The sequence below is a fragment of the Pocillopora damicornis genome, chromosome 14 (genome assembly GCF_964200805.1).
Source record: "Pocillopora damicornis chromosome 14, jaPocDami1.2, whole genome shotgun sequence".
In the NCBI taxonomy this organism is placed as follows: domain Eukaryota; kingdom Metazoa; phylum Cnidaria; class Anthozoa; order Scleractinia; family Pocilloporidae; genus Pocillopora; species Pocillopora damicornis.
In genome coordinates, this window is record NC_142683.1 from 11,007,757 (window position 1) to 11,034,513 (window position 26,757).

Genomic DNA, 26,757 nt, shown 5'->3' on the forward strand with positions numbered 1-26,757 from the left:
CGAGATCATGTTGGTGTGCTGAACAGGTCTTCAGATGGCAGCGTTGAAAATTCGGTTTTAAAGTATATTCAGAAAAATTTGTCTTTTCACAGGACTTGATAACAACAATGTTTAGTAGAATTACGGTTACGGTTATCTGTCTTAATTCAATGAGACATTTGTGTCAAATTATGATGAGGTCTATGATTCATGTTGTGCCGAAACGACACGCAGCTTTACTACATCATACTGTGTCTTTTTAACTTAATAACATCTTACCTTTTTTTCAGACATGACGAATCAAGATCAAGATAGTGCAGCAGGTGATTATTAATGATCAATATCATGTTTTAGCATCGAAGGTTTTTCTTGGACGATCGAGCACCCGCCATTTACCGACAATTGGAGAGCATTCCTCGGCAGTTAGCATACTAATTAAAGGCTGTAGATTTATTATAAGCCATTTCAGTTTCTTTGGAAATATGATCTTGAGTAATCTAGAATACTTTCCAAGAGAATTACTTTATTTTGACCCGATCTTGCTTTTCTTTCATGCTTAACAGGGTAATCAACATCAGGAACTGGGGCATCGGGAGGCAACGAAGTTGTGATCATCTCTCCAAGACCAGGTACGTTGGATTGGTTCAAAACTTATTGGATAGTTAGAAATGAAACTTGATTTGATACCAACAAATGGGAGCGTGAGTTGGACAATTTTAACTTGGAAATATTTGTAAATTGTTAATTAGCTGGATCCTTGCATATTATTTGATTCCAAATATTTTTTTCCGGATTCCAGATGAAAGCAGTGGTGATAAGGAACTGGCCACCCCAATGTTTTCATCCACACCAATGGGACAATAACCTATTGCAGCAGGTAGGTGCATTCTCTAAACTACTTCTATCTGTTGGAGAACTGAAGTATACTTTAATAAGATGTGCACTGTTTTTCAGTAGGAACAGTGGAGGAGGAGGAGGATCTCCTGGTTGGCGCAGAGGCTAGAAAGTAAAAATTTGAAATGAATCATCTTGATCTGGTCATGCACAAAATACATGTACCTAATTGATTCTCCAATATCCTACTGTTAGACCCAGGATGTGGACTTGCTTACGACCTCCAGTTGTTAAGGAGGTTAATGGTAGCATATGACGTGCCCCTTGTGCTGCCATTTATGTGCGCCAATGCACGAGAGGTAAGCATGTGAAGTTTTGTAACAATGAATTTAGATAAGATTTGCATTTGAAGTCTCTTCAGGTTACGATTAACAAGTTATGGCTTAGTAATTAGCATGATAAACTCTAGATTGTGTTGCATTCAGGTTCAAGACCCTGCTATACATGTATACAGGTTGTGTTTTTATGTAAGATACATTTACTCTCAAAGTGCCTCTTACCAGCCAGCACCATTTATTAGACTCAGAGAACTTGCAGGGAAACCTGATAAAGTGCTGGGGGTTAACCTTAATTGAGCCACCAACTATTCATGGCCTAGTTTTTTCATGGGACATAAAAAATAATTTATTGACTTTACAGCTCTTTCCTTCTCTGATATTTTACAATTTGTAAGGTCAATTGTTGTAACTTGAAATAGATTCTAGTAATACAGCTGAATGAGGTCTATTTGGGGTTCATAGTGTTCCCACAAAATTATATCAAATGTACATGTTATTTCATGTTTTGAGTTAAGTTTTTGAGAGTTGGTTGTCAGATTGTAGCATTAAAATTATGACATGGAACATGCATAATGTTAAGACATTTCCAATCAATTCTTTCCAGTCACTAAATGATACAGGTGAATCATCCCCAGCTGAAGGTTACATCACAGTTCAGTCTTGAAATGCATGTCATATTAACTAATAGGTTGTGCATGATATTTTTTGGAAGAGACAAATTTTTTGCATTTCTACAATTGAAAGCAATTACATTGTCAGTAATCTCAATATTTAAAACTTTAACTCAGATGAAACAGCAGTGCCACCAGGACTCCACTCCATTGGTGCGGTTAGCTACCAGGCAACTCAAAAAGCCATGGATACCTTAAGGTATACTTTCCGTATATTTCAACAATATTTTACATGCAGGTTTGACATTGATTAAACCAACACTGACCTAAATCCATTTTAATCAGGGTGAGGATGGATAGTCATGCATGTCATTTTAAGTGACAGGTGATTCTAGTTTAACATATATGAATAATGGCTGAGGTGCAAAAGTCTTATAGTATCAGTGTATCCATCACTTTATTGAATAGAGTGCACACTATTGGTTTATTTTAGAGCTTTGTTGGATATATCTGAAGTGTTAGGAAGCTGCTACCTATATGCCTCCCTGCAAGGCAGTAATTTTGATGACAATGGTAAGGATGTGGGCTTGATTACCAACCTCTGTTTCTGAACTCAACCTCATTTTTCCCCACCATTATTATTAGCTTTTGAGACACCGGTGGTTCACCTAGTGACCCACATGATTTTCAAGCTGTAACTCTATAAAATCAACATCAAATTATTTTCAATTTCACCAGTGAGACAACAGTTTATTGGACAACAGAAGTCAGTTCTCATTGATTCAGGCATGCAACCTCAATTGAAAATTTACCATGGCAAGCACATCATAAAATGCAAGATTGTCTTGAAAATAAAAGTTAAGGAACAAACATAAATTAACTATCAAACAACAAGTTAATGAACATTGTGTGCAAAATGAATATGTTTGGAATAGAATTATCCACCAGAGACACTGTCATGTATTTAGTGATGTAATGGATTGATCATCTTATTTCCATAGCTTGTGGGAAACATCAGCAATCCCTGTACGATGATGATGTTGAGATAAGGGTGATGCACCCCACTTTATCATCAAACAGGATGATAGTTGGCAGCATGATAGCTGGTCAGTGGCCTCTGTGCATTCATGTCACTCACATCATATCCTGTAGCTCATATTTATAACTTGCCATAATTTTAAATCTCTTAATTTACTTCTAACTTGAAAATTTTTAAAACAATCAAGAAACAAAAACAACAATAAAAACCAATTGAATAATACAAGTGTATGATGTTTTGTCATACAGTTTACCAATTTTTTGTGTAATATCATGATATATCTTTCAAGAAATGACAGTTGCCTTCTAAGACACCTGATTGAGGCAATCAGGCAAGCCAAGGAGACATCACGTGCTCTTAAAGCTCACAGGTAAATGTCACAGTGTCTTGTTTATTTCATTAACTATAATTGCTATAATTTTGTAACTCAACTTACATTAAATTGAATTTACAGGGATCTCTTACAAAGGGATAGAGCTCTAAGGGCACAACAGGACAAAGAATTTCAAGCTTCTGTAAGTTTTATAGATCACAGATGAAATTGGAAGCATTGAATTGATTTAGAATTATGTACCAAAGATAGTTTAATCTGCATCCAGCACTTGTTCTCTTGTTCACAGATAGCAATATGCACTAGAAAAACAAATATTAGGTACATTGATGTGAATTGCCATCAGAAAAAGAAATCATGATGTACATTTTTTTATCCATAAAATAGAAAAATTGAAATACAAACAATACTGAGGAAAATGGAAATATGATTGTTGGCTTCATTTGAAATGTATTTTATAAAGTGGTGTCATGAATTACTTGTTATGAATTCCATTGTTGCAGGAGGTTTGTGACAGGGCCAAACACACCCAAACAGAGGTTATAGTAAGTTCAAGTTTCTGTATATTTTTAAAAGATTTGTGACCCTTAAAAGAGCAGAATATTAACCCTTTAACTCCCAAGATCTGATTGTTAATTCTCCCCTCTAGCTGCCACACATTTCCTTGTAAATTGGTTACAAGAATTTTGTATTCAATCAAGATAATATCTTGTACCTGATAAGTTTGAGTATTCTCATTTCCTGTTTGCTAGATATTGTACAGATACTATAGGGAGAAGTGACATGTTAATCATTTCTGGGAGTAACAGGGTTAATGTGGCACATTTACAGTTGTATTACTTTTAAAATATATTATTAAATCTGGACATATCTATTTACATGTGTGTCTCACTTCTTTCAAAGGCAGACAGACCTCAAGGCCCAGAAAACGAGGTAAATCATTTTTTTAATTGATTTTTTATAACAACATACTGGTAGAAATTAATAAACATGAAAAATATCTGAAAAGTAGAACTTCAGGAAATACTCATCAACAGGAATGTATACACCACTGACATAAATGCATTTGTTTTTTCACTAGAGGCAATGTAGTGGTATAATTATAAGAAACTGTTAACAGTAATGATTATGTCATTGATGATAATTTTAAAATCGGCACAATTGCTATTACAGTACACCAGGAAATCAGCAAGTTATCACTTTTGTGTCCTATGTAAATTATCTATTAAAGTAAATTAATTCAAATGCACCAATCTTATTTGGCAGACTGAGCTTGGGGAGAGCCTAGATGAAACTGAGGTGGACACTGTAGAGGTAATGTCTATACAGTACTTCATTGAAACTGCGAAAACTCTGGCACAAAGTGTGAAATTTTGCTTTGACTAATTACTGGATATTTGGAGTTATTGTTTGTAGTCAAATCCTTGATATAACTTTGCCTGCGATTGATGGTCTAAATAATTGATGCTCTTTAACAATTCCAATATGATGACAAAATCCAGCAACTTTGCCAGTGCAGTGAAGATTTCCTTCTATGAGTTTCAAGAGTGGATCAAATGCAAATTTCCTCACTATGCTATGAATCAGTACTGCATGTACACCACTGGTAATATCAGAAAGGCAAAGTGATATTTTCAGGGTTGAAATGATAATTCAAATGGTTCATGTGCAACTCTTTGAACACTGGAGAAATTATTCCCTTAATAAATCTTGGGAAACAATTTGGTGAATATTCTTTAATGCAAGTAACGCTACATTTAATCATTCATTTCTAGATCAGAAAAAGAAGGCTAGCAAGGATTCATAGAGAGGTAATTATGAAATATAATTGAAATAATATCCACTTCAAGTCTTTTTTCAGTGAAAATGTACATGTAACATTTCTTTTGGTGATCAAAACACAAATGAACAATGTAATTTTTAAAGAAAGATGTTTTTTATTTTGTCAGGAGCGTGGGACAAAGAAAAATTCTGAGTCCCCATGAGCAATCGAACCTCAGACCTTCAGAATTCGAAGGTCTGAGGCTCAATTCCTCATAGGGACTTTTCTTTGTCCCATGCTGTTGACAAAACAAAAAACATCTTTCTTTATTTCTTTACTGAGCTCAAAACTTACCATCTCTCTAATTTCAATATAATTTGTGATATATCTTCTAGGAATATTCTAAACATCCACGCAACTGTGAAAGCAAGTGAGATGGCTGTGGAGACAGTAGAGTTGTAAGTATATAGTCAGTGGTTTGAAATAAAGTCCAATTCCTGTTTTAAAACTTGAAGAATACTTTTGAAGAATATTTATGAAGAATACTTTTATTAAAACATATTTTATTTTTCTCTACAGACTTTCAAGAATCCATAATGTTTTTTTTTGTGACAGTTCAATCAATAAACTTTCATTTCTATTTTTGAGTGATGTGTTCTTAAGTGTTTATTAAATATCCATAGTGAGATTTCCCCCCAGAATTTGGGCATGATGATTTTGTTGGATTGGCAATGCACCAAGTTTCATACCTCCCTTACTCAAGTGGGTTTAGATTATCATGTAGCCATGTTGGCATGAATTTTCATATGTTAATTTTCACTACCACATCCACAGTGTTATATGACAAGCCAAATTGTAGTGTGTGTTTGTTCAACATCTCAGCCTTCTTTGATTTTAACAAATTTTTAATCAGCCAAATAGTTAAATCTGGTTTGAGAGGAGTATAAATGAATTGTATTGCAAATGACAGCAAATGCACCAAATTCAGAAATATTTGTTTCATATTTGGACCTGCTCCTGAGGAAAAACCATATTATTTGATGTATGCTTCAATGAATAATCGAGGTGAATAAAGTCCAGGTTTAGAATAAGGCAAATATTGATGTGTTACAATCAGGGGTTCTTACATTCAGGGGCTCTTACGATCAGGGGTCTTACAATCAGGGGTTCTAACAACCAGGGGTTCTCACGATCAGGGGTCTTACAATCAGGGGTTCTTGCAATCAGGGGTTCTTACAATCAGGGGTCTTACAATCAGGGGTCTTACAATCAGGGGTTCTTACAATCAGGGGTCTTACAATCAGGGGTCCTACAATCAGGGGTTCTTACAATCTGGGGTTTTTACAATCACGGATTCTTACAAGCAGGGGTTTACATCAGTGTATCTTACATGACACATCTGTGCCCAGTTATTGATCATTGTTCCTTACACTCGGGGGTTCAAATGAACGTGTCTTACATAACAGGTCTGTGGGGTTCTTACGATCAGGGGTTCTTACAATCAGGGGTTCTTACAATCAGGGGTTCAAATGAATTTGTATTACATGACGAGTCTGCCCAGATGTTGATATTGATCGTAAAATCTTGCGATCAGGGGTCCGTGTTGATCGTAAACTTTTACATCTGGTGCTTATCGTTTGCTCAGATGTTGATATTGACCTTACAATGTCACATCCATGTCAAACCCGCGTCCTGATGTTTATATCGATCGTAAAATCTTACATCTAAGGGTCTGCGCACAGATGTCGATATCGATCGTGAATGCTGTCGTTACATCCAGGGGTCTTGGATTCGTATCTTACATCCAGGGGTTTTTAATTGTATCTCTGAATAGTCGCTATGTAACAATGGCGAGTTATATAAGGGGGTGTTTTGTTAAAGTTGTACGGTAGTTTTATATAAGGGTCTGTTCCCAGCTACTGATATTGATTCACAATGGCGAGTTATATAAGGGGGTGTTTTGTTAAAATTGTACGGTAGTTTTATATAAGGGTCTGTTCCCAGCTACTGATATTGATCCACAATGGCGATTTATAAAGGGGGTGTTTTGTTAAAATTGTACGGTAGTTTTATATAAGGGTCTATTCCCAGCTACTGATATTGATCTAGATAGGTAATAAAAATTGTATAGCAATCAAAAAGACCACAGTTAGTCTTCTCCTTTAACTTCGTGCATATTGTACAATTAAGAAATGTACCATTACCATAAGGGTATTGATTATGACCAATTTTTTAGGAAGCATTTCTCTACTTCCTCGCAATAAATGAAGAAAGTCCTGTTTTGGTATTCATGACGATTTTGGCAAAATTTTGACACTATCATCAGTTTGTTAAGTTATCGTACAATATCTGACGGTTTTTCCAGATGAAAGTATCACTGGAAAAGTTATAACATAAACTTTTCGTGAATGTTTTAACGCTACAACATACGACAAAAATCAGCTCGTGCTTTAATAACATGTTAGTAGAACCGAAAAGCCACCTTATAGAGAAAATCAGCAACATTAGAGGGAAAAAGGAAATTTACAGTGGCAGATATTTTGTCGTAAAGGGAAGTTTAAGAGCAAGGAAACTTGTAAAGAAAGATGAAACTAAACCAAAAGAGTCCACAGCTGTTCTGCCACAACAATTTATTATTCACAAAATGTTGTCCACGTTTCATTAATGAAATGACTAATCACATCCCTATTATTAAAAACAAAAAAACTTGATCTTCTTGCACTAAATTTATGAGAAAAAGATAAATAAAAGCTTTTTAAAACGATGCTAATATAAAACCGAAAGGAACTAAATTGAGAAATGCGAACGGATTGGAGAGACGCCCAAAAAGAATGAAATTATCTGTTACGCCACAGCTACGGTCTTGTCTATCTTATTTATAAGTTTAACACAACGTCAAAAGTCGTCAGCCTGTAATTCAAATTTGGCTAAAGCGATTTTGAAAAGGCAATGGAACTCTTGTAGCCTAACGTATAATTTGACCATCTCAAAGAAACTGTCTCTTTATTACAAAAAGAAGAATACCTAAACCATGTTTATGGTTATGATGCAGTGTTTTCACAGAGCGCTGTATTTTTTTCTTTTCTCGCTAACGTCATACTCGCCTCGCTATAGCTACGAGGAAATATTAAACGTTATCTGACGATTCTTTGTCCGTCATACAAAGGTTATTCCTAGATAATTTGGAAATTCACAATATACTCTTTTGCTGGTACAGAAATATTCATTCTTACGATGCGGACGATCATAGAAAAAGCTTTCATTTTAAAGTACATCAGTCTGAGAGACTGCATCACAGTCACTCAACTTAAGGTAACAGTGTGTCATATGTTTATTTCACAACTGAAAATTTACAAAGAAATAGAGACCCTTCAAAAAATATTTACATAAAAAGCCACCCGGTGTTTCTCTTTGCCTCTCCTTCCAGCGTTGCCGGGGAAACCTCAGTCCTGAAGGTCTCGCCTTCCCTCAGGCGAAGATCTGGCTCCAGCTCAATGATTAATGGGTTTGCCAACCCGATGACAATTCTAAAACAAATTTTTAAAAATTTACTTTGTTTTTTAATCTTAACACACAAACACAGTGAATATGAAAGCGAACATCGCAGTAAATGAGCACTAATTGGGCCTTTTTTTCACTACTGCTTGAGAAGTATTTATTACTGCGATGTTCTCTTGGTGAAGTTATTCGTGTTCTGTTGTGTTGGAAATCAAATCAGTGTCATTCTGAGTATAGTGAAAGGAAAAATTCACTGGGGATTATTAAAAGCGTTACAAAAAAAATAAAGTTCGACCATTCCCACTTCTCGCCCCCCTCTTCTCTAAATCTGCCCCAAGTAAAATCTTTTTATATCATCCTCGCGAGATCGTATTCTAAAGGAAACCAGAGGACCACCTACTCAGTCAACTTTTTCAGTCTCGACTGATGGTTTTTAAAACAGAAATCTGTTCAAAGTTTTGTACAACCGTTCAAAAATCTGTGACCTGCGCGCTAGCTATTAAGTAACAAATAAAGATCGGAAGGGGAAAACATTTAGGACCATCAGCCTCGGTCAGCCTTACCTTTTTAAGTTATACGTCTAAGAGCTTTTCACTCTTCTCTGTCAGCAGTGACACGTGCTTTTCTGCTTGCTACTTGTTGTGTTGCTCTATCTCCTTCAAATTGCTTTCTTTTACACAAGTAAAGAAAATTTCATTTTAAGTTTGAAATGATAATGTACAACGCTTTGTGACCACAAGTAAGTCACAGGCAAGTCCTCTCAAGATGAATTTCCTTGTTGGCCACGGTGGTATTTTGCTGACATTGTTCATATGTGATAACTGCGTCGACATAATTCCCCCTTATGGTTCGGCTCGTCCTTTTGGTGGTTTAGTTTAGTTTAGAGTGGTTTAGCAAGAGGACGGGAACGTCATTTCAGAACGTTGCCGTTCTCCCCATCAAGTTCAGGACGTCATTTCGCTGGTTTTCCCGTCGTGATCAAAACGCCTAGGATTTGCATTAATTGTGCACTTATAAACGAGATAATGCTGTTTGAAACGATTTCAGAACTCATTTTCAGGATAACCAGGTTCCTTTCTTTGTTTTATTCGGTGAATTTGTGAAAATTTACCGCTACATTTATTCTGGATTCCCGAAAGGAAACACGATCGTCAGCAAGCGATCTAAGATTTTAGGGCTCAGTCACCTTTTGTAATTAAGCGTGGCTTTAAGCAACGTTGGGGCTTTTCTTTGATACATTTCCTAAACCATGTATGAAAACTCTAAGAACGGGTGCTGTTAATTTTATCGTGAATTAATTCATCAATAAATTAAACTTGCTTAATGTTGAAGTTTATCAAATTGAAACAACACGAAGGTTACCTGCTATATTATTCAGTGTTATTTGTTGTCATTGTCGTTTTAACCGTGATTAAAAAGTGTTCTGCGAATTGAAGTCAGAGATAAAAAAAAATTTGAGAATAGCTCGGGTTTGCACTTTTTTATGCCTTTAGTTTTGATCGGCGCCGGTGAAAACTTAGACAAGAAAGTCATCTACGAAAGAAAATAAATAACAATCAACTTGATTTCGGCACGGCTTTCTAAATCTATTAGTTTGATTCAGTCTTGAACGACTTTATTCGTTAAAAAATTAAATTAATCAAGAACAAAATAAAACAGGCACAAAGTCTGATTCCTCAGTCTAACCGTTTCGTTGGTGACTAGTTTGAGTACATTTCATTCGTTCACGGGAACGAACGGGAACTCATTGCTCCATCATTCATTGCTCCGTTCATTGCTCCACAGCTCCATCGTTGGGTCGCTTAATCTCTACACGTTTTCGCCATAACTCCTGATAACTCCGTTCAAAATGTATTGCAACTCTTAGAAGGTGGTGCTTAAAAGAGGTGTACTGTCATAATTGAGAAGAATATTCAGTAAACAAGGGAGAAAACGGCGACGATTTCAATTCCAAATTATACTTTACAAAATTATGAAGAAAAACGAGTAGTGCTGAAATCTAGAAGCACGAAACGAAATGACAGCGATACAAATCATCAAAAACAAAATATTTAGTGGGCTTCAAAATTTGGTGGATGAATCTGCAGACTCGAGACTTAACTGGAATGAAATAATTTCAAAGTTTAATCGCCCATTTGGATTCATATTAACAACTCACTTGTAGTAAACTACCCTTGGTTTGTGCATGTTACACTCTCAAAGAGGATAATTTCGTTGTCTTTCAAGTGGTCTATGAAACCGAAAATTCAAAGCTGATAATGATCCTAAAGAGCCAAGCTTAGGATATTCAAGAACAAATTAAATATAACGTGGACGGTTCGTTGAAACGACTGCTAAGTCACTTTTCAACACAACGCGACGGCGTTTTCGACCCAGTTTTTTCTCGGCATTTTTACTGCGCGCGCCGCTCTGAAATGACGTTCCCGTCCTCTTGCTAAACCGCTCTAATACTGCGTTGGCAGCCCCTATTCGAACAGGATATGAGGGCATCGGGGCAGGTGTGCTGTGCTACCACTTCGATGCTCCCCCTCATTCTTCTCCACCAGCTTTTTCAGGGTGAAGTTTGTCTTCACTTGTGCTAAACTCCACATGGGCTTTTTACAAACGGGGCAATGGCTGGTAGTTGGGTTTTGTTGCACCCTACTAATACACGTTTTGCAGAACGTGTGCCCGCAGTCAGGCAAAATCATTGACTCCAGCATCAAGGTATCCCTAAAACACAAAGAGAACATGGATTTCGACTGCTCTGAGTTTTCGCAAAAGAGAATCAAACGAACTCACGAGAGTCACTCAGAGGACGCAAAGAAAAACAAGAAAACTACTGGAAACGCGGGAAAATGCGATCAACATATGATTATGTTTAGTTTTGAATAAGGTTAGCTGAGACGATGGTTTGTGTCTCTTTTATGACAATCGCAAACCGAATTCGGACAGTCTCAGATCCCGAATTACTTTTGAAACTCAATCGAAACATTCCTCAAAAATCTTCAAGGTTTAGGGAAGTGGCTAGTTTTGATGGCCTCCTAAATTCTGTAAATTCAAACTTATGGGTTTCTTTCATTTCACCTCGCTTAAGAGTCCAATCAAAAGACTAAATTTTTTGTGACTGTTTCTTGGTTTCTGTACTCGAGAGAATTTTATGACGTTCTGAGAAACCTGATATGCATCCACGAGTTCACGCGTAAGCTTGCCTTACGCTAGCTACTGCTAGCATGTAATAGCAGAATAATCAATGTGGTCTCTAAGCTGCTATAATGGGAAATACTCTAGCGTTGTTTTAATGAACTGACGTTGTAGGTCGGGCGTAATCGTAAGATGGGGTTAAACCGGTAACAGTCTAACCGTAAGCATGTGCAAACAAATATCTTTCTGACACAGGCTGAGGAAATGCGCAATTTGTGAGAAAATCGGTTGAGAAAAGGACCAAAAGAGGGTGTAAAGATTAAAGTTTACATGCCCAGTGGTTTGTTCTAAAGAACCTTTCACAGAGGAGGTTCCTATCAAGTAGGTATGCATGATAACCTTGCAAGCAAATACAGCTTTAAAATAACGTACATAATGGTCCAAATGTTTTGATATTTGAAGAAATTATGAAAGTTATAATAGTACCACAATATGAGAAAGGAGATTTGCTTTTAAAAGGTGCTGCTGCACTTACCCTCATGTAGCTCATATTATGTAATTTTTTTTATTAACTATACAATGAACAGCAGACCAATGAACATTACCCATTTCAAACTTCTCCAAATGTATAACAATTTATGGTATCAGCTAGCTTATTCACAAGGTTTAAATTACCCATAATCCAAGGGATATTTTCAGAAAGTGTATAAAAATGTTTAAGTACGAGATTGAATGTAAAGATTTTGCATTTAAGATAAAGTGGATCGGAGAAATTTAGCATGTTCATTTATTTTACATGCCCTAGTTTTCTATGTTTTCAATTTTTTTGAGTGCTTCTTTTTTTTCTGGTCATTTTTTCCCGTTCACAAAGTTTTCAAAGTTTACCTGGCTAGTCTTTTAATGCATTTGATGATTAAATTTAATTTACTGTTGAGAGCATCTACAGTGTTTTCTGTCAATGCCACATGCAAGAGCAATTTTGCGAGCATTGCTTTAATAATAGGTATACATGCACACATTTACAGATAACCGAAATCTCCCAAGGAAAAAGGGAGGGCATTGACATCTGTCCCTTTTTCATTCATCCCTTCATCCCTTCCCTTTTCCCCTCATCTAATTTCTCCAAACACTATCACCCTTGAATCACGCATTAAGGTCAAGAGAATCAATGAAATGATCACCAACCAAAGAAGCTCCTGATTATTAAACAAATTCTCTTTATTAGCACCGTAAGAAATGTATAGAGAAATGTATATAGAACAGTATTGAGAATATACATCCAATGATAAGGTGTAAAGTGCTAAGAGATAGTGGCTTGACGTTTCAAGTAGCGCAAACCTTGACCCAGCCACTCTGTGTGATCATTTTCCTGCGGTGGTTCTGAATGATCAACACACTTTGATGAATTGAAATTTCTACTATCAACACAGATTTGTAGCTATTCACTGCTGCATGTAGTTTACGTGGTGTTTCTTAAAGTATCGTAGTTGTGAGTAACAAATCAATCTTTCTTCAGACACGTGATTTTCTTCTAACATTTATTAATTTTCGTTCACTTGATTGACAGGTTGTAGATTGCGTTGAGTTCCATTGAAATCGCCATCGAGGATATGGAGTTAAAGACAAAAGAGCTTCTGGATGCAATCAATCAAGAACCAGCAATCCCTAAGATGTTTCAGATGGTGCTACAAGGTTCTATTGGCACCACTGTTGATCAGATCACATGTCTATCTCTTTCTATCTTCACTTGTTTGTAATCTCGTTGTGGTCCTCAGTTTGTCGATGGATCGGTCGGTTAGTCATTCAGTCCGTCTGTCTGTCTGTCCGTACGTACGTACGAACCTGTCAACAAGTTGTTAACAAGGGCCTTAAGTAATCAGGACGAGAACGCTGGGGAAGTCGTCGATTAAAAATTGAATTTATATTTTTTAAATTCCGCGAATGACTTGGTTTATTCACCGACTTTTCGGCGTCACATCACAATAACTTGCCGTCGGGGTTTCTGTCATCAGACCATGCAAATTTTGTTGGGTTCACGTTGTTACTTTGCAGAAGACGGCTAAAACCGTACAAATGTACATACACGTGCTTAGCTATTTTTTAGCGCATTAGATCTTGATTTTCCACGTCACTGCCGTCTCATACCTTAGTTAAATATGTAAATCCTTGAAGATAAGGCCCTCTTCAACAGTTTAATCATAAGTTTATTCAAGAAAAATGTTCAAGGTGAAACAAAAACTTCTCAAGCACTGTGCAAGCACATACCACTACCACTAGAACCAGGATTTCCCGGCATGCCCAATGTGCACGGGAGTAACGCAAAGCGGGATAGAACGACAAGACTCGAATGTTAAAGCAACTCAACCGAACATACGTACATTACAGCTACCCTAAGCTAACGGGTGAGCAGAAACCTTCGTTGTGTAGAATAAAATGTGAGAGTGTGGATGGGAATTTTGATAATCGCCATATAAAAGTTCGAAGTAACAAGTGCGGTAGAATTCCTTCTTTTGTCTCAACGTATTTTTACAGTGTTTCCGGTTTTTTGGATCCCCAAAGTTCCTGTGCAAACCTTAACAACTTATATTATCCAACGGATCTTCGCGCGCATTCGTAACCTGAGGCCACCTTTTCTATATTCGGGTATTTGCACGGTGCATTGTGGTTCACGCAAGACACCAAATGTCACCATAGACATCGTCAGTGCACTATCTTCGCTAGACCGATACCGTTGACCCTGTCACTCTCAGAAGAACAATACTTCAATGCTCTTAGTGCCCTAAGTAATTTTATTGCTGTGTACTAGGTACAGAGACGCTCTGAAAAAGAACAGGCAGCTTATCACATCTGATCAACGTGCCTATCAGAAAGAACTGCAAAGGAATTATACACAGCTCACCGAACAACTCGAACCTCTCTTGAGAAACAAGTTTGGCACCTTACGTGGATCCAGCAGGCAGAAATATGTTTACATTCCACGCTAATGGTACACCGTGGTTATCGTCGGTGGTGCTAGTGTTGTCGCCAGGAGGCCAAGGTGAATATTATTGTACTCCTCTACCTTTAATAAGCTTTTTATGTATCACTTTTTGAATAAATCTACCAGAGTTCTATCTCAAATGCGCAAACAAAACGAAACAAAAGTGTGAGCTGGTCTTGATGTTATAAACTTTATCACATGCGGGACAAAATTACTTCATGCTGACAAGCTGAGACAGAGGGCATTTTTCTTAATCACGGGGGGATTTTTGTTAATCAAAAGGGCATGATTACTTGATGCTATAATTTAACTAAATGAAGCCTTGTAACGTTGTTAACGGTGTCTTGGGAATAACATTTTCATTGAATCGATTGGTCAGTTACGTTTGTTTTGACATTTGTAGCGGCATTGAAATAGCTTCATCGCACGGACATCGTGCGCGAATGCAATTCCATCAAATATTTTTGCCTTAATGTGATAAACAAGTAATCTCAAGTGTCCTCGGGCAATTAAGGATAATTTCACTTGTTTGAAATAGTTAGATTATTGACTCTCCATTTCTGGCAAAGCCCTCATCAGCTACTATGTATAGAAATGTGGAGCCAATAATCTCAACGACAAATGGTGCAACTTGTTTTTATATGTAAAATGGTAGATAACTGCGTACTTTATGGTCATTTTGCAGGGAAGGATCTGCACTACATAGGAAAATCACCAAGAGTTTTGATACAGGACATAGTATGGATTAAGTGAAAACTCTTTGCAGAGCCTAATCTTTGCCGAGTCAATTATGCATGTTTAAATAATTGGAATTGATTGATTGATGGAATGATTAATCGATTTCATACTGAACAGTCTGTGAACCTCCTGTTTGTGAAATTCTTTTGAAGTTGGTTGTTCGAACAATTCGCAATAAAAGCAGAAACTTTTATCTTTGTTATGGTGGCCTAAAGAACCTCTTGATATTCAAAGATCCGTGTAAATTTAGGTCATTAGCCAACGAATATTTTCCCAACTGTGAGATGTGTTTTGTACTTCGTGTGATCATCATAGAAAGGTAAAAGAGACAGGTGTTACCTTGATGTGACAACAATCCTGCCCAAAACGTTTGGAGAACACATATCCCTTTTTCCAGGTCCTTCCCGTGTATCATGAGCAACTTGCGTTCATTTTCCACCCACGAAAGCAGACTTGTCAATATTCTCTCCACCTTCCTTTCCCCCACCCACACTCCCTGTGTTTAACATTGCCCAGGGTGGGAGGGGTGGGTGCATGGTATTGCTATTTACCTTTAATTTCCTATGTATTTGCAGAATAACGACATAATAGGGTTATACAATAGATTATAATACACAAAATACCAGCCCCACACAGACATGTTACAATGTTGGAACGAATTTACAAATGGTTTTTTTTTAAATGTGAAACGAGTTGTGGACGGAGAAATGAGAATTCCTTTGGCTGATAAACTTAATAAAACAGTTTCTTTAATAAAGAACCTTGTAATGAGTGCTTAACTGTTGTTATTATAATTTTGCTTTTACTCCAACCTGAAAAGGGGCTACATAACATATCTGAGGACATGGAGGAGGACATCAAATATCGTGCACCACTAAAATCTTAGTCATAAGTTGTTAGGACACCTTTATCGATATGCCTATCGAATTGATTGAAATACGTTTTTTTTGTATCAAGGAACATGTGATGGAATATCTGAACCGCAAATGACAACGGTGAGAGTTTGTGACTTCACCTCAATGGGGATACGCCCGAGGCATTAAAATCTGCGTGCTCTGATGCTGCAACTATTATGCAGATGAAAAAGAACTATTGTATGTGTGGCAACTACAAAATTTCACTGTCGGCTGAGACAATTTTCACTGATACTTTGCCAGGAGACAAGCCATTTTTATCAAGTCTATTTGTAGCCTGATTATCACAGGGCATTGATTCCAAGCCGATCTGGATTTCAATATGGAATATAAAATCAGCGATAAAAGCCGAAGTTCGGTTGACAGGTTTCACCCAAGAGAAAACCTCAGTGTTTAACTGAATCTTATCGTTTTTGGCTATCTAATTTTTTTCCATTGTTTTTAAAAGGAAAATTTTTACTGTTGACTGTTTTTTATGACCAACGATAAAATTGGTCAAATTTTACGGCCGGCGGCGATATTTTTTTTCCGTTTTATGAAAATTACGGCCAGCAGCTGGCCCCATAAGAACAAAGATGTAACATAATCAAATTGTAAACTTTATACGGAAAATGTTTCTTATAAAGCTTTCATCAAATTGTTTTCGCAGATCAAACGGAGAACTCGGGGAGGAGAAGATGAACATTCAATCAAAGTGAAATTTCTTCGTTGAATTAAAAATCCTCAGAATCAAAGTAGCATAAAAATAGAATCCATGCTCTCGAGCGTTAAAAAAATTGTCACGTAACCGATAAAAATGAAATGTATAAAACGCTGAAAACAAACGTGCGCGAGCTTAGTTCTATGAGTCATCTACGAGAAGGTTGGAAAGCGAAATGTTTTATTTTATGAACAAAAAAATATACATAGCAATATGATTATTTTATCTTGCGTATCATATAATAGCTTTTTTTAGAATTACACCACAAAAAAAAATTAGTTTACAGTCGAAACGATTTAATGTAATGAAATTAGTTTGAGATGACCATTGGGTTTCTTTCTTTTTTTTTTTTTTCGAGTAACCGATCAGGTCTATTTTTTCCTTACTGTAGGGATCAGCATTATCAGTGTTCAGCAGAAAATACCATTTCAGTTTCTAGCTTTTAGCTTCATAAGTCATAGCATCGAAACAAAACAAAATCTTTCTGTCTCCAAAAATATCAAGTGTCCGTACCGCGTTGCTATTCCAAGCTTGGATTTATCTCCCAGCGGTTGTGGCGTGATTCATTCAGAATATTTTAAGCGTAAGTATGATTTATGATTCATTATACATCGAAAAGTATGTTCGGTGCCATTCCAGCATTACAATATATAAATTTTGAACAGAACAGAAAAGTCTAGACCCGCAAACTTAACTGTGATTACAATTCTTAAATTCAAGTCAACGCCGAAGCGACTGTAGTAGCGGATGAAGAACAGATTAAATCTGAGAGGCTCAGCCGAGTAGAATCATTTCGTCTATTCTCATATATCATGCTAAAGGGAATTTTGTTCTTTAACTCTCTTGACTGTGAGATGTCAAAAACTCGTGAAACGCATATCAAGTTGAAAAGTGACACGTCACATCACAAGAAACACGACATGTTCATTTTGATTCGTATTTATCGGACATATTGAAGTTGAATCGCCTAGATTCAGATCCGACCAACAGAGGAATTCTTGATCAACACACTGAGAAGTAGTAAGGTTTTCAAAGGCAACGAGTCGGCCTTTTTTTTTCACTTCTGTTTTATTTTAATATGTTTTATGGCATAATTTGCTTGTGACTTGTCACGCATTGTTGCGTGGCAACCGAGTTCAACGAGTTGTTAAGTCAAAGTTTCTGCTAATGTCACGCATGGACATAAAATTTAAGCGAGCGAATACTGATTTTAAAAAATATATTACCACCGAAAAGAAGTCGTTCAAGCTTTAGCCATGACATGCAACAAAATTTGACTATTTTACATTTTTACTCTGTGTAATTCTTTCTGTCTTCTCGACAAAGCTGTTCGCATTTATTAAATATTTCGCGCGCAAATATTCATTTCATTTTCCATTCTGAGATTCAGATTCTGAAGTTAATTCGAGCAAAAATTCTCACAACACTTGAATCGAGTTCATTGTCAAGTGACGTCAGTCGAACTAAAATAAACAATTTTTAAAAAATCTGTGTGTGACGCTTGCGACGAAAGACGAAACTTCGAGGGGTGTCGCTAAGGCGTGTTTGCTAAGTGTCGCAGATGTCGGGACTAAAAGATCCGATTACAAACCAATAGGGAAAAGATAAACTTTGTAACTACGATCGTAACTAGGCACACAAAGTAATTGATAATTGATCTAATCAAAAAACTGTTCTTTTGTTCGATATCCTTAACACTGTGATAATTTAATTTCAGTACCGTTGTCTCTCAGTCAACATCATACTGGCTGAAATAGTGGACGTGGTTGGAAAAAATTTCTAAAGTTCAAAATATCAAGCGTAAAACGCAGTTAACAAGATAAAGGAAAGTTTAGCGAAAAAAAATTATAAGACGCGTTCGCGGAGTATGGCGACGTTTTTTGTCATTCTATTCCTAGAAACGAATGTCGGAATAAGATTTGACATCTTTTCTATGGCTCAAAAACGATACTTTTTTTTTTTGCGCTACAGTCAGTGAGAAATATTTCACTTCTTAGTTTATCCTTTTTTTCAGCTTAAAAATGTGACGATTACATAAGCTATCTAATTAATGGTGGAAATCTGAAAAGTAACAAACACAAAATTAACTTAATGTGTCACACGGGGAAAGCGAGTTTTTTCCGGTTTCGCTGTGAAAACCAATACTTTCGGAAAAAATATAGCATAAACTCCTTTATCTAACAATGAGAACCCGAATTCAGCCTTTATTGTTTGAGCGTTCTCAACATGTCTGCATTACATATCCTTTGTAGAGAAAGTATCGCTTGAATGATTTTCCTTCAATTTCATCGGTCATATTATCAAAATCCTAAATACGGCTGATCACGTCTCCAAAAATATAAAATGTACGTTCAAGTTGGTTCAGCTCGATTAATGCCAACTTTGCGTTCATTTTCCAGTGGTTGTGATTTGATTGGTTTGTGTGATAAATGGTTTTGGTGGTTAGAAAAATTTAACAGAGTTTGAGGGCAGGTATGATTTATCATTCAGATAACTTGCAAATACTTTATTTACAATTTCCTTCCAGTTTTATGATGTTAAGATACGAAAATGCAATTTAACTACCATCAGTTAGATTGCGTGACCCTTTTTCCCGCCTTTTCACGTCCTCGTGCGCCGGTTGAAAAGGAATGATTGCCGAGATCAAATTTTAAATTTCATATCTGTTCGAAATAGTTCTAGCGCTGGAGAGAAAAGCAACATCGACTTGAAAACAGATAAATGAAGCAGGGATTTTAAATAATGATTTTATAAACAAGGAGATGTAAGAATTGCCGAAATATATAGGATGTTGAACACAAACTTAGCTTTATGCGTCATACGGGAAGCTGGAAAGCAAAATTTTCTTCCTCTAAAAAAACTGTTAATTCGGAAATAATGTGAAAATAAATCACTCTAAACTTGCAACGAGTCCCCGAATTTTTTCCAACCTGTAATTTATTTTTTCTTTTTTTGATCGGTCAGGTTTAAATTTTGTCCATTCGCCAGATGTTTGCCATATTCTTTTGAAGGAAAATATTAGTTCAGTTTTTTAATTCGGTCTCATCAATCGCTAAAAACTTCTTGTTTATGTCTCCAAAGATATAAACTGCTCCATAGCAGATGGTTATGTGTGGCTGATGGTCTCCAGTTTCCATATTCCATGTAATTTGATTCATTCGAGTTTGAAAAGTTTTGGAGGTGTTTGAGGGTAAATACGATTACTGATTCACGATTTCTTTGATATCCTGTTCAGAATCATTTACATTTTATCAAATATCACGCTTCTGATTTATAATTAAAGATTGAATTTTGTGTAATCATGTACTAATAACACTGCGACTGGGCAATAACATGCTAAGCTGAAAAGAGTCATGTGACATCACATGTAACACAATATGCTCGTTTTGATTCTTGTTTATCAGTCATATTGATGTTGAATCGCCTGGATTCAGATTCGACCAACAAGAAATTTGTGATCAATTCATACGTGAAGTAGCGGGATTTAACGAAGACACTTTGGCTTTTATTTTGTTTTTGCTTAATTTCAGTAAGTTTGATGCCAAAATTTCCTTGCGACTTGTCACGCAACATTGTTGCGGGTTTAAAAATGACATTCCACTCTCACATTCTGAAGTTAGCTCGGGCAATAAAGCTTGCGAAACTTAAATCTGATTCATCATGAAGCGACGTTGGTCGAACAAAACTAAAAATATTTAAACAAACAATGATAAATTAATTTCAGTACAATTGTTTGGTCGAACAAAACTAAAAATATTTAAACAAACAATGATAAATTAATTTCAGTACAATTGTTTCTCCATCAACTTCATAATAGCTAAAGAAGCAGGCATCTAAGCGAAGAAACGTAAGCAAATCTCGAATCCAGAAATAATCAAAACAATCATGGTGATCAGCAAAATATCTCAAAAGTTCAAAATATTATGCGGAAACATTTTAAGAAATAACTGAAAATCTAGCGAAACTGACGGGTGCTAATGGAATGTTCAAGAATGAAAAAAAGGAAATACATGTAAGAGTAGAATAGTGAGGGTTTTACCATACTATTGTCGCCCTTGAGAACGAATGTCAGAATTAAATTTGGCTTCTTTCATAAGGTTGTGAGGCCTTCAAAACTTTATGATAAAATTTTCTGCGCTACAGTGGAACAGTTAGTGATTGATTTTTTCACTTTTTTGTTTATTTTCTAGTTCAGCGTTAAAAAAAGGGACGATTACATGGGGTATCTAATTAATTCAATGTGTGAACATCTGGAGAGTGACGAACACAAAATTAGCTTCATGTGTCGCACGAGGAAAGCCAAATGTTTTCCATTTTTCCTGAAAAGAATAACTTTGGAAAAAAATTTAACATAAACCCATTGTCTTTACAATGAGATCCCGACTTTAGCCTTAATTTGTTTTTCTTTTCTTAGCCTCCAAGGTTTAAAATTCTGACTGTTCTCAACATGTTTGCATTACATATTCTTTTTTAGGAAAGTAGCGCTCCAATTGTTTTTCCTTTAGTTTCACCAGTCATAGCATCAACACACTAAATACGGCGTGCTCGTGTCTCCAAAAATGAGACATGTACCTTCGAGTTGGTTCAATTTAATGCTAAGTTTGTTATTGATTTGTGAGAAAAATAGTTTTGATGCTGAGAAAGTTTTCTGAGGAGTTTAAGAGTGTATGCGATTTCTCATTCATGATATCTTGCGAATTTTTTCCACAATTTCTTTCCAATTTTGCGATGTCATGATAAGTCAAGATAGGAAATACTGCAATCTCATTTAACCACCCATTTATAAGTCCACATCGACTGATGCAAATAAAACATTTTTTTCCTGGAAGATTGAACTGAGTAGGAATTTTATCGACGATCAAACGCTTCAAAGTATCAAAAATAATTTCTAGCCTCAAAATGATAAACATGTATATTCTCTGCGCAAATTTAACAGAAAACCCTTCAAAAAGTTTACGAGAATATATCAACCTATCAGTTTGATGGCGGGACCCTTTTCTAGCCTGTTTACATCCTCGTTTGCTGGTTGAAAACTCTTTCGAGCAACGATTGCCGACATCGAATTGGAAATTTGTAAAGAGGTCGAAATAGTTCTTGCGCTACAGGCAAAACATCATCGACTTGAGAAATAGTACAGGGATTTAAAAACGATCATATGAGCAAAAAAAATTAAAGAATTACCGAAATGTGTAGGATTATGAACACAAAATTACCTTGATGTGTCATACGGGGAGCTGAAAAGCGAAAATTTTGCTTAAAACCTTATTTTCTTATATTTTTTTTGTGGGAAAGATATTATCATTACTTCACTTTTTCCTTTCGGTTTCATCATTCGCTATAAATTGCTTGTCTATGTCTCCAAAGATATAAACTGCTCCTTAGCTGATGGTTCTGTGATGATGGTCTCCTGTTTTCATTCTCCAGTGGTGTGATTTTATTCATTCAAGTTCGACAAGTTTTGGAAGAATTTGAGTACGATTTCTGATTTCTTGCGTATTCTGTTAAGAGCTATTTACATTTCACAATGTTTATTTTTTTCCTTCACTTAACCTGTCTTTTTAGGGTGATACAAAGACTTAAATAATCTTTATGTAGATAATAATACTTTCACAACAATGCCATGATTGCAAGTGAAATTTAAAATTGTCCGATGTGATTAATATTTAGTTTATCTGGTCAAGGGGTGAAGAGAATAGGAAGACTGATCAGTTTTAAGGCGTCTGGAGTAGGGGACTTATGACAGATCAAATTAAGGAAGCCAATCGAATTAAAACCCATTCGTCCGATGTTCTTCAAGTCGTCAACAGTTAACACGTGACACGAGATGTAAACGCGAGAATTTATATACAAAATGTACGCTCAACTTACCACGCAAATGGTTTGTTTGAGTAACTACATCATACTGGTTTGAAGAAATACACACCTGCATCTTAAATAACGTTTATCGGTTAAAAAAAGATATAATAAACGATTTTTATCATTCATGCAACTCGACCTCTAATGAACATTTACGTCATCGAACTTTCTCTAGAGTTCTCATTTCAGTTTTCGTTATCAGCGTTATTGTTTACACGACCAGGACACTAAAAATAACAAATGTTTTACTACAAAGATAGACTAATGGATCTGTATAGCTTATGCTTATTTATATCATTTTCCAGAGTGCATGATGTGACAAGGATTTTGATGGTGAGAAAGATTTCTGATTTGTAATGTTTTGCGTATTTTGTATAGTGTTTTAAATAGGCTTTACAGCCTAAACTAACAACTCCTGGGGGTAGCGTTATGTGACATCCTAAAGAATTGTGTGTGTGTTTATATGCAGAAAATGGTGCTACGCCATTGGTGGGAATATGGTGACAAGAAAACTTGAATAAAAGTAGTTGAATGAAAAGCGCTTCGTGGATACCGTGGAGATTAAGAGTGCCGATTTGAAAGATAAATTTTTGTTTTAGAGTTTTTCGGGTTTCCGAACTGCCTGAATTTAGGGAAAGGCCGCAAACTGCCGATAGGCTGTTTAGGATGGTTAGGGAGATTAAAGTGTCTAGCGACTGGTTTGGATGCGAGAAAAAAGGAAAAAAGAAAAACATTTCAACCATGATACGTTTATTTCTGTTGTTGAGTCTAATTCCTGAAAAAATATCCACAAGTTAATATATCAAATTTTTAATGGTTCTAAAAGAAAATCAAATCATTCACTGAAAAGTGTGTGCTGCATATGTACAAAACTGACATGAATATTGAAGTCTCGCTAATTTTGCGACTCAATAATTTTTCAAAATTCTCTTGATTTAGAGAGGATGCTTCAAAACGCACACAAGGGAACCATAGTGAACAACAGGGCAAATATCGTACAAACCCTCCATATAGGTACCTATGTTGCTGCCTTCCTGCAAAAAACTAAGCGTAATCTACAAACAATCGAGTTATGCAAGGAATGTTTGGTTTTGCTAAACAACTCAGCACTGGGTATAGAAGATCAAGTCACAAAATCATACAAGTGTAACATCTATATTGCAATGCTCAAGGCATACAAAGACATCTCTGATTACAAAAACGCAGAGAGATGCGCCAGAAAACTTCTTCCCATGCTCCACAACTGTGGAGAAACAAAACAAGAAGGAATCGTAAGGTTTGAACTGGCGGAAATATATTGCAAACAGAGAAAGTTTGAACAAGCGGAGAAACTTTATGAGATCGCGATAGAAAACATGAAAGCAATTGGAGAAAGGAAAGGGGAGGCCTATGGTTACGATGCTCTAGGAAGTATGTCAAATTCACTTCACAAATATCAGAAAGCTAAAGAGTATTTCGAGAAAGCACTTGCCATCTACATGGAAATTCGTGACAAGGGAGGAAAAGCAAAAGATTATGGAAACCTAGGAAGAGTGTTACACTCACTCGGTGAACATCAGAAGGCTAGAGAATTTCACGAGAAAGCACTTGCTATCAACGTGGTATTTGGCCACAAGGGAGAAGAAGCATCAAACTATGGAGACCTAGGAAGTGTGTTACACTCGCTCGGTGAATATCAGAAGGCTAAAGAATATCACGAGAAAGCACTTGCCATCAACATGGAAATTGGTGACAAGGGAGGAGAAGCAACAAACTATGGAAATATGGGAAGAGTGTTACACTCGCTCGGTGATTATCAGAAGGCTAAAGAATTTAACGAGAAAGCACTTGCCATCAACATGGAAATTGGTGACAAGGGAGGAAAAGCAACAAACTGTGGAAATATGGGAAGAGTGTTACACTCGCTCGGTGATTATCAGAAGGCTAAAGAATTTAACGAGAAAGCACTTGCCATCAACATGGAAATTTGTGACAAGGGAGGAGAAGCAACAAACTATGGAAGCCTGGGAAGTGTGTTACACTCGCTCGGTGATTATCAGAAGGCGAAAGAATTTCACGAGAAAGCACTTGCCATTAACATGAAAATTGGTGACAAGAGAGGAGAAGCAAGAAACTATGGAAACCTAGGAAGTGTGTTACACTCGCTCGGTGAATATCAGAGTGCTAAAGATTTTCACGAGAAAGCACTTGCCATCAACATGAAAATTGGTGACAAAGGAGGAGAAGCAAGAAACTACGGAAACGTAGGAAGTGTGTTACACTCACTCGGTGAATATCAGAAGGCTAAAGAATTTCACGTGAAAGCACTTGCCATCAACATGGAAATTGGTGACAAGAGAGGAGAAGCAAGAAACTGCGGAAACCTAGGAAGTGTGTTATATTCACTCAGTGAATATCAGAAGGCTAAAGAATTTCACGAGAAAGCACTTGCCATCAACATGGAAATTGGTGACAAGGGAGGTGAAGCAAGAAACTACGGAAACCTAGGAAGTGTGTTACATTCACTCGGAGAACATCACAAGGCTAAAGAATTTCATGAGAAAGCACTTGCCATCAACATGAAAATTGGTGACAAAGGAGGAGAAGCAAGAGATTACGGAAACCTAGGAAGTGTGTTACATTCACTCGGAGAACATCACAAGGCTAAAGAATTTCATGAGAAAGCACTTGCCATCAACATGAAAATTGGTGACAAGGAAGGAGAAGCAAGAAATTACGGAAACTTAGGAACTGTGTTTGAATCATCTGGTGAACATCTGAAGGCTAAAGAATTCCATGAGAAAGCTCTTGCCACCTACATGAAAATTGGTAACAGGATTGGAGAAGCAGGAAGCTACGGAAACCTAGGAGATGTGTTACTTTCACTCGCTGAACATCAGAAGGCTAAAGAATATCTCGAGAAATCACTTTCCCTCAACAAGGAAATTGGTGACAAGAAAGGAGAAGCAACAAATTACAGAAACCTAGGAACTGTGTTACATTCACTCGGTAAATATCGGAGGGCTAAAGAGTATTATGCAAAAGCACTTGCGATCAACATGGAAATTGGAAACAAGAAAGAAGAAGCAACGTGCTACGGAAACCTAGGGACTGTGTTCTGTTTACTCGGTGAATATCAGAAGGCCAAAGAGTACTATGCGAAAGCACTTGCCATCAACATGGAAATTGGAAACAAGAGAGGAGAGGGATCAAACCGCAGAGACCTGGGAAATGTGTTCAATTCACTCGGTGAATATCAGAAGGCTAAACAATATCTCGAAAAAGCACTTGCAATCGCAACGGAAATTGGTGACAAGGGAGGAGAGGCAAGAATCTACGAAAACCTAGGAGTTGCGTTAACAGTACTCGGTGAATGTTCGAAGGCTAAAGACTATCACGAGAAGGCACTTGCCATTAGCATAGAAACTGGCGATAAATCGGGACAAGCACATTGTTACGTGGAAATTGGGCACGCATTTCTCGGGCTCAAAAAATATCGGCATGCTAAGGAATCTGGCGAGAAAGCACTTTCTATTGCCACAGAAATTGGTGACCGACAAAGTCAAGCACAAGCTTTCGGTATCCTCGGCAGTGTGCATGAATGGCTTCGTGATCATCCGAAGGCCAAAGAATATTACGAGAAACAACTTGCCATCAGCAGTGAAATTGGCCACAGAAAAACAGTAGCAAAAGGTTATCAACTCCTAGGAAAAGTGTCTTTAATGATTGGCGAATATGACAAAGCTGATGAATACCTTGAGAAAGCTCGCGTGATAAGCTGCGAAGTCGGATACATAATGGGTGAGTTTAACACCCTGCTCTGTTTGTCGAGCTTGAGGTTATCGCAATCAAAGACCCACGAAGCATTTTCGTATCTTCATCAATGCATGGCTAGATATGAAACATTACGAAATTTTCAGCAAGGAAACGAAGAGTTTCAACTGGGTCTTTTAGAGTCGCATGGAACTTCTCCCTACAAGCTGCTTAGTTCACTGCTTTGTGATAATGGAAATCCTCGAGATGCTATTTATGTCGAGGAGCTTCGACGGGCTAGATGCTTAGCAGACATGATGGC

At 36.8% G+C, this 26,757-nt stretch overlaps 2 protein-coding genes and 1 long non-coding RNA gene across 4 annotated transcripts in view; 1 reads left to right on the top strand and 2 right to left on the bottom strand.

The window, feature by feature from the left end:
- The window catches only part of LOC149034392 (uncharacterized), a 382,461-nt gene that overhangs the window by 312,958 nt on the left and 42,746 nt on the right, over positions 1–26,757 (bottom strand). The window lies entirely within an intron of this gene.
- LOC149034408 (uncharacterized) overlaps positions 1–26,757 on the bottom strand; it is a 193,981-nt gene that overhangs the window by 118,479 nt on the left and 48,745 nt on the right. The window lies entirely within an intron of this gene.
- Positions 272–26,670, top strand: LOC149034422 (uncharacterized). The gene is made up of 16 exons (XM_089193781.1): positions 272–302; positions 558–608; positions 1,069–1,172; positions 1,756–1,771; positions 1,940–2,021; positions 2,256–2,335; positions 2,764–2,881; positions 3,091–3,171; positions 3,256–3,316; positions 3,636–3,638; positions 4,036–4,065; positions 4,399–4,495; positions 23,643–25,313; positions 25,554–26,051; positions 26,397–26,483; positions 26,603–26,670. Exons 1-16 carry the CDS (start codon positions 272–274, stop codon positions 26,668–26,670), a joined length of 3,078 nt encoding a protein of 1,025 aa, XP_089049907.1.